Source organism: Oncorhynchus gorbuscha, unplaced genomic scaffold (assembly GCF_021184085.1).
Source record: "Oncorhynchus gorbuscha isolate QuinsamMale2020 ecotype Even-year unplaced genomic scaffold, OgorEven_v1.0 Un_scaffold_12612, whole genome shotgun sequence".
Taxonomy (NCBI): domain Eukaryota; kingdom Metazoa; phylum Chordata; class Actinopteri; order Salmoniformes; family Salmonidae; genus Oncorhynchus; species Oncorhynchus gorbuscha.
Window position 1 is genome coordinate 1 of NW_025754942.1, and position 8,347 is coordinate 8,347.

The 8,347-nt window shown below is 50.7% G+C and overlaps 1 protein-coding gene across 1 annotated transcript; it reads right to left on the minus strand.

Moving 5' to 3' along the window:
* Positions 1-3,795: 3,795 nt before the first annotated feature.
* Positions 3,796-7,718, minus strand: LOC124030557 (kinesin-like protein KIF1C; the record flags this gene model as incomplete). The annotated part of the gene is made up of 2 exons (XM_046341846.1): positions 3,796-3,840; positions 7,493-7,718. Coding segments are annotated over 2 exons (271 nt in total), but the record flags the coding sequence as incomplete, so codon positions are not given.
* Between the last annotated feature and the right edge of the window lie 629 nt (positions 7,719-8,347).

The window sequence follows — 8,347 nt, forward strand, 5'->3', positions numbered from 1 at the left end:
CAGTCTCACCAGTCTCTGTTGTTCCAGTAACAGGTCAGTCAGTCAGTCAGTCAGTCAGTCAGTCAGTCAGCCAGTCAGTCAGTCAGTCAGTCAGTCAGTCAGTCAGTCAGTCAGTCAGTCAGTCAGTCAGTCAGTCTCTGTTGTTCCAGTAACAGGTCAGTCAGTCAGTCAGTCTCACCAGTCTCTGTTGTTCCAGTAACAGGTCAGTCAGTCTCACCAGTCTCTGTTGTGCCAGTAACAGGTTAGTCTCCTCCTCCTCTCTCCTGTACTAACCCTCAGTCAGTCAGTCTCACCAGTCTCTGTTGTCCCAGTAACAGGTCAGTCAGTCAGTCTCACCAGTCTATGTTGTTCCAGTAACAGGTCAGTCAGTCTCACCAGTCTCTGTTGTTCCAGTAACAGGTCAGTCAGTCAGTCTCACCAGTCTCTGTTGTCCCAGTAACAGGTCAGTCAGTCAGTCAGTCAGTCTCACCAGTCTCTGTTGTTCCAGTAACAGGTCAGTCAGTCTCACCAGTCTCTGTTGTTCCAGTAACAGGTCAGTCAGTCTCACCAGTCTCTGTTGTTCCAGTAACAGGTCAGTCAGTCTCACCAGTCTCTGTTGTTCCAGTAACAGGTCAGTCAGTCAGTCTCACCAGTCTCTGTTGTTCCAGTAACAGGTTAGTCTCCTCCTCCTCTCTCCTGTACTAACCCTCAGTCAGTCAGTCAGTCTCACCAGTCTCTGTTGTCCCAGTAACAGGTTAGTCAGTCAGTCAGTCTCACCAGTCTCTGTTGTTCCAGTAACAGGTCAGTCAGTCTCACCAGTCTCTGTTGTTCCAGTAACAGGTCAGTCAGTCTCACCAGTCTCTGTTATTCCAGTAACAGGTTAGTCTCCTCCTCCTCTCTCCTGTACAAACCCTCAGTCAGTCTCACCAGTCTCTGTTGTCCCAGTAACAGGTTAGTCTCCTCCTCCTCTCTCCTGTACTAACCCTCAGTCAGTCAGTCTCACCAGTCTCTGTTGTCCCAGTAACAGGTTAGTCTCCTCCTCCTCTCTCCTGTACTAACCATCAGTCAGTCTCACCAGTCTCTGTTGTCCCAGTAACAGGTTAGTCTCCTCCTCCTCTCTCCTGTATATACTAACCCTCAGTTGTCAGTCTCACCAGTCTCTGTTGTCCCAGTAACAGGTTAGTCTCCTCCTCCTCTCTCCTGTACTAACCCTCAGTCAGTCAGTCTCACCAGTCTCTGTTGTCCCAGTAACAGGTTAGTCTCCTCCTCCTCTCTCCTGTACAAACCCTCAGTCAGTCAGTCTCACCAGTCTCTGTTGTCCCAGTAACAGGTTAGTCTCCTCCTCCTCTCTCCTGTACAAACCCTCAGTCAGTCAGTCAGTCTCACCCAGTCTCTGTTGTCCCAGTAACAGGTTAGTCTCCTCCTCCTCTCTCCTGTACAAACCCTCAGTCAGTCAGTCAGTCTCACCAGTCTCTGTTGTCCCAGTAACAGGTTAGTCAGTCAGTCAGTCAGTCTCACCAGTCTCTGTTGTCCCAGTAACAGGTCAGTCAGTCAGTCAGTCAGCCAGTCAGTCTCACCAGTCTCTGTTGTTCCAGTAACAGGTCAGTCTCCTCCCCCTCTCTCCTGTACTAACCCTCAGTCAGTCTCACCAGTCTCTGTTGTCCCAGTAACAGGTTAGTCTCCTCCTCCTCTCTCCTGTACTAACCCTCAGTCAGTCAGTCTCACCAGTCTCTGTTGTTCCAGTAACAGGTCAGTCAGCCAGTCTCACCAGTCTCTGTTGTCCCAGTAACAGGTTAGTCTCCTCCTCTCTCCTGTACTAACCCTCAGTCAGTCAGTCTCACCAGTCTCTGTTGTTCCAGTAACAGGTCAGTCAGTCAGTCTCACCAGTCTCTGTTGTTCCAGTAACAGGTCAGTCAGTCAGTCAGTCTCACCAGTCTCTGTTGTTCCAGTAACAGGTCAGTCAGTCTCACCAGTCTCTGTTGTTCCAGTAACAGGTCAGTCAGTCAGTCAGTCAGTCTCACCAGTCTCTGTTGTTCCAGTAACAGGTCAGTCAGTCAGTCAGTCAGTCTCACCAGTCTCTGTTGTTCCAGTAACAGGTCAGTCAATCTCACCAGTCTCTGTTGTTCCAGTAACAGGTCAGTCTCACCAGTCTCTGTTGTTCCAGTAACAGGTCAGTCAGTCAGTCAGTCAGTCTCACCAGTCTCTGTTGTTCCAGTAACAGGTCAGTCAGTCAGTCAGTCTCACCAGTCTCTGTTGTTCCAGTAACAGGTCAGTCAGTCAGTCTCACCAGTCTCTGTTGTTCCAGTAACAGGTCAGTCAGTCAGTCTCACCAGTCTCTGTTGTTCCAGTAACAGGTCAGTCAGTCTCACAGTCTCTGTTGTTCCAGTAACAGGTCAGTCAGTCTCACCAGTCTCTGTTGTTCCAGTAACAGGTCAGTCAGTCAGTCTCACCAGTCTCTGTTGTTCCAGTAACAGGTCAGTCAGTCAGTCTCACCAGTCTCTGTTGTTCCAGTAACAGGTCAGTCAGTCAGTCTCACCAGTCTCTGTTGTTCCAGTAACAGGTCAGTCAGTCAGTCTCACCAGTCTCTGTTGTTCCAGTAACAGGTCAGTCAGTCAGTCTCACCAGTCTCCTGTTGTTCCAGTAACAGGTCAGTCAGTCAGTCTCTGCCAGTCTCTGTTGTCCCAGTAACAGGTCAGTCAGTCAGTCAGTCAGTCAGTCTCACCAGTCTCTGTTGTTCCAGTAACAGGTCAGTCAGTCTCACCAGTCTCTGTTGTTCCAGTAACAGGTCAGTCAGTCTCACCAGTCTCTGTTGTTCCAGTAACAGGTCTCAGTTCAGTAACAGGTCAGTCAGTCAGTCTCACCAGTCTCTGTTGTTCCAGTAACAGGTTAGTCTCTCACCAGTCTCTGTTGTTCAGTAACTCCTGTCCAGTCTCACCAGTCTCTGTTGTTCCAGTAACAGTCAGTCAGTCAGTCTCACCAGTCTCTGTTGTTCCAGTAACAGGTCAGTCAGTCAGTCTCACCAGTCTCTGTTGTTCCAGTAACAGGTCAGTCAGTCAGTCTCACCAGTCTCTGTTGTTCCAGTAACATTGTCAGTCAGTCAGTCTCACCAGTCTCTGTTGTGCCAGTAACAGGTCAGTCAGTCTCACCAGTCTCTGTTGTTCCATTAACAGGTCAGTCAGTCAGTCAGTCTCACCAGTCTCTGTTGTTCCAGTAACAGGTCAGTCAGTCAGTCTCACCAGTCTCTGTTGTTCCAGTAACAGGTCCACAGTCAGTCTCAGTTCCAGTAACAGGTCAGTCAGTCTCACCAGTCTCTGTTGTTCCAGTAACAGGTCAGTCAGTCAGTCACCAGTCTCTGTTGTTCCAGTAACAGGTCAGTCAGTCAGTCTCACCAGTCTCTGTTGTTCCAGTAACAGGTCAGTCAGTCAGTCTCACCAGTCTCTGTTGTTCCAGTAACAGGTCAGTCAGTCAGTCTCACCAGTCTCTGTTGTTCCAGTAACAGGTCAGTCAGTCAGTCAGTCTCACCAGTCTCTGTTGTTCCAGTTCCAGGTCAGTCAGTCTCACCAGTCTCTGTTGTTCCAGTAACAGGTCAGTCAGTCAGTCAGTCAGTCTCACCAGTCTCTGTTGTTCCAGTAACAGGTCAGTCCAGTCAGTCTCACCAAGTCTCTGTTGTTCCAGTAACAGGTCAGTCCAGTCAGTCTCACCAGTCTCTGTTGTTCCAGTAACAGGTCAGCCAGTCAATTCACCAGTCTCTGTTGTTCCAGTAACAGGTCAGTCCAGTCTCACCAGTCTCTGTTGTTGTTCCAGTAACAGGTCAGCCTCCTCCTTCTCCCTCCCGATTGCTGAATCTCCATGTCCTGCAGCCTGGGAGGAGAGAGACCCTGGGGAGTTTAACCAGTTGAGCGGACAGGCGTTTTGCACCGTTTGCCATCGTTTTAGTCACCAATAAAGCACGAGGGCAATATTGTATTATTCATGCAATAGTGCCCCCCTCCCACCTGGAATTGTTAATTTATGTCTGAGAAAAACCCACTTTCAGCACATTTGATCTGCAATACAAGTATAAAACCTACATGATGGTGAAACATAGTGAACAATCCCCTCATACTTTTATTATAGTGATATATATACAGGGCATTCGGAAAGTATTCAGACCCCTTGGATATTTTCCACATTGTGTTACGTTACAGCCATTCGGATTAAATAGTTTCCCCCCTCATCAATCTACATACAATAGCCCATAAAGACAAAGCAACAAAAACTCAAATATCACATTTACATAAGTATTCAGACCCTTTGGCTCAGTACTTTGTTGAAGCACCTTTGCGATTACAGCCTCTTGTCTTCTTGGGTATGGCTACTAGAGCTTGGCACACCTGTATTTGGGAGTTTCTCCCATTCTTCTCTGCAGATCCTCTCAAGCTCTGTCAGGTTGGATGAAGCGACTTGCACAGCTATTTTCAGGTTTCTCCAGAGATGTTCGATCTGGTTCAGGTCCGGGCTCTCTGGCTGGGTCACTCAGGACATTCAGAGACTTGTCCCAGAAGCCACTCCTGCATTGTGTTGCCTGTGTAGCTTAGGGTCGTTGTCCTGTTGGAAGGTGAACTTTCGCCCCAGTCTGGAGCTCCAGTGCTCTGGAGCAGGTTTTCATCAAAGATTCTCTGTACTTTGCTCCATCCATCTTTCCCTTGATCCTGACTAGCAAAAATGTTTTTTTTTAACTGTTTTTACTATGTCATTATGGCTATATTTTGTGTAGATCGATGAGGGGATGAAAAAGTATTTAATTAATTTACAGGCTGTAACAAAATGTGGAAGAAGGGAAGAGCCTGAATATTTCCTGAAGGCACTGCACTTATAATCTGTTTTTTTACCCAAAATATTTCACCTTCTTTATTACTTTACCAAACATATCATGACATTAGTATGCATTTAAAAATATATATAATTCTAGTTGGTTTCAGGTACTGTCATCTTAAGAGGCTCTCGCTCCGTCTCTCGCTCCGTCTCTCTCTCTCTCTCTCTCTCTCTCTCTCTCTCTCTCTCTCTCTCTCTCTCTCTCTCTCTCTCTCTCTCTCTCTCTCTCTCTCTCTCTCTCTCTCTCTCTCTCTCTCTCTCTCTCTCTCTCTCTCTCTCTCTCTCTCTCTCGCTCTCGCTCCTCCTCTCTCTCTCTCTCTCTCTCTCTCTCTCTCTCTCGCTCCCCCTCGCTCCCCTCGCTCCTTCCCCTCTCTCTCTAGCTCCCTCTCTCTCACTAATATCTATATCTCTCGCTCCTCTCCTCTCTCGCTCCTCTCTACGCTCACTCTCTCTCTCCTCCTCGCTCCCTCTCTCGCTCACTCTCTCGCTCTCTCGCTCCCTCTCTCTCTGGCTCCCTCTCTCTCTCGCTCCTCTCTCTCTCGCTCCTCTCTCTCTCTCTTCCTCCCTCTCTCTCTCTTCCTCCTCTCTCTCTCTTCCTCCCTCTCTCTCTTCCTCCCTCTCTCTTCCTCCCTCTCTCTCTCTCTTCCTCCCTCTCTCTCTCTCGCTCCCTCCCTCTCTCTCTCTCGCTCCCTCCTCTCTCTCTCTCTCGCTCCCTCCTCTCTCTCTCTACCCCTCTCTCTCTCGCTCCCCCTCTCTCTCTCGCTCCTCTCTCTCTCTCTCTCTCTCTCCACTGTATCCTCTCTCTCTCTCTCTCTCTCTCTCTCTCCCTCTGCTCCGTCTCTCTCTCTCGCTCCGTCTCGCTCCGTCTCTCTCTCTCCCTCTCGCTCCGTGTCTCTCTCTCTCTCTCTCTCTCTCTCTCTCTCTCTCTCTCTCTCTCTCGCTCCCCCTCTCTCGCTCCCTCTCTCTCGCTCCCGCTCCCTCTCTCTCTCTCTCTCTAGCTCCCCTCTCTCGCTCCCCTCTCTGCTCCCCCTCTCTCGCTCCCCTCTCTGTCCTACTCGCTCCCTCTCTCGCTCCCCTCTCTCGCTCCCCCTCTCTCGCTCCCCTCTCTCGCTCCCCTCTCTACGCTCCCCCTCTCTCTCTCCTCTCTCTCTCTCTCTCTCTCTCTCTCTCTCTCTCTCTCTCTCTCTCTCTCTCTCTCTCTCTCTCTCTCCTCTCTCTCTCTCTCTCTCTCTCTCTCTCTCTCTCTCTCTCTCTCTCTCTCTCTCTCTCTCTCTCTCTCTCTCTCTCTCTCTCTCTCTCTCTCTCCCTCTCTCTCTCCCTCTCTCTCTGCTGCTCTCTCTCTCTCTCGCTCTCCCTCTCTCTCTCGCTCCTCTCTACTCTCTCTGCTCTCTCTCTCTCCCTCTCTCTCTCTCTCTCTCTCTCTCTCTCGCTCCCTCTCTCTCTCTGCTCCTCTCTCTCTCGCTCCTCTCTCTCTCCTCCTCTCTCTCTCTCGCTCCCTCTCTCGCTCCTCTCTCTCCTCTCTCGCTCCTCTCTCTCGCTCCCTCTCTCTCTCGCTCCCTCTCTCTCTCTCTTCCTCCCTCTCTCTCTCTTCCTCCCTCTCTCTCTCTTCCTCCCTCTCTCTCTTCCTCCCTCTCTCTCTTCCTCCCTCTCTCTCTTCCTCCCTCTCTCTCTCTCGCTCCCTCCCTCTCTCTCTCTCGCTCCCTCCCTCCCTCTCTCTCTCTCGCTCCCTCCCTCTCTCTCTCTCGCTCCCTCTCTCTCTCGCTCCCTCTCTCTCTCGCTCCCTCTCTCTCTCGCTCCCTCTCTCTCTCCCTCTCTCGCTCCCTCTCTCTCTCGCTCCCTCTCTCTCTCGCTCCCTCTCTCTCTCGCTCCCTCTCTCTCTCCCTCTCTCGCTCCCCCTCTCTCTCTCGCTCCCTCTCTCTCTCTCTCTCTCTCTCCACTGTATCCCTCTCTCTCTCTCTCTCTCTCTCTCTCTCTCTCCCTCTCGCTCCGTCTCTCTCTCTCTCGCTCCCTCTCTCTCGCTCCGTCTCGCTCCGTCTCTCTCTCTCCCTCTCGCTCCGTGTCTCTCTCTCTCTCTCTCTCTCTCTCTCTCTCTCTCTCTCTCTCTCTCTCTCTCTCTCTCTCTCTCTCTCGCTGTCTCTCTCTCGCTCTCTCTCTCTCGCTCCCCCTCTCTCGCTGTCTCTCTCTCGCTCCCTCTCTCTCGCTCCCTCTCTCTCGCTCCCTCTCTCTCTCTCGCTCCCTCTCTCGCTCCCTCTCTCTCTCTCTCCCTCTCTCTCTCTCCCTCTCTCTCTCTCCCTCTCTCTCTCTCACTCCGTCTCTCTCTCTCGCTCCTTCTGGGAGACATTGAAGGCTGACAGTTGATTTAATGATTGATTAACAAAGCTACATTTGTATGTTGTTCCCTTCCTCCCTCTCCCCCACACCTCTTCTCCATCTCCCTCCCTCCCTTCCTCCCTCTCCCCCACACCTCTTCTCCCTCTCCCTCCCTCCCTCTCCCTCCATTCCTCCCTCTCCCTCCCTTCCTCCCTCTCCCCCACACCTCTTCTCCATCTCCCTCCCTCCTTCCTCCCTCTCCCCACACCTCTTCTCCATCTCCCTCTCCCCACACCTCTTCTCCCTCTCCCTCCCTCCCTCTCCCTCCCTTCCTCCCTCTCCCCCACACCTCTTCTCCATCTCCAGTTTGATGTCTATCCCTTGTTTCTCCAGTAGTTCTCGCTGAGCGTAGGTCCAGTCCTCTGGCTCCCCCTGGAGGCCTGTGTTGGCAGTGCATTCGGTCTCCTGGTGGCTGGGACTGGTACTGCTCCTCTCTCTCTGTTCTCTCTCCAGACGGGCCTGTTCTGGGTGGGTGAACCGGAACACATGGTTCTTCCCCATCACTATACGGTTACCTGGGGGGAGGGGAAGGAGAAGAGAGGAAGAGTGGAGGTGGAGGAGGAAGAGGAGGAGGGAAGAGGGTCAGAAAATAGAAGACATATTGAACATGACAAAAAATGGTCAGGAAGACTTTCATGTGGACAGGATGTTAGGTAGAAAGCTAGACTGACCGTTTCAGCAAAAGGATTATTTGAATTAAAGAATGAACTGCCAATATGGCAACATTTTGGAATGTTGTGTTTGTCCAGTAATCGTGACTATAGCCCAGTAGTAGTAGTAGTAGTAGTAGTAGTAGTAGTAGTGACTATAGCCCAGTAGTAGTAGTAGTAGTAGTAGTAGTAGTAGTGACTATAGCCCAGTAGTAGTAGTAGTAGTAGTAACTATAGCCCAGTAGTAGTAGTAGTAGTAGTAGTAGTGACTATAGCCCAGTAGTAGTAGTAGTAGTAGTAGTAGTAGTGACTATGGCCCAGTGGTAGTAGTAGTAGTAGTAGTAGTGAGCTATGGCCAGTAGTAGTAGTAGTAGTAGTAGTAGTAGTAACTATGGCCAGTAGTAGTAGTAGTAGTGGTGAGTGGTGACTATAGCCCAGTAGTAGTAGTAGTAGTGAGTAGTGGTGACTATGGCCCAGTGGTAGTAGTAGTAGTA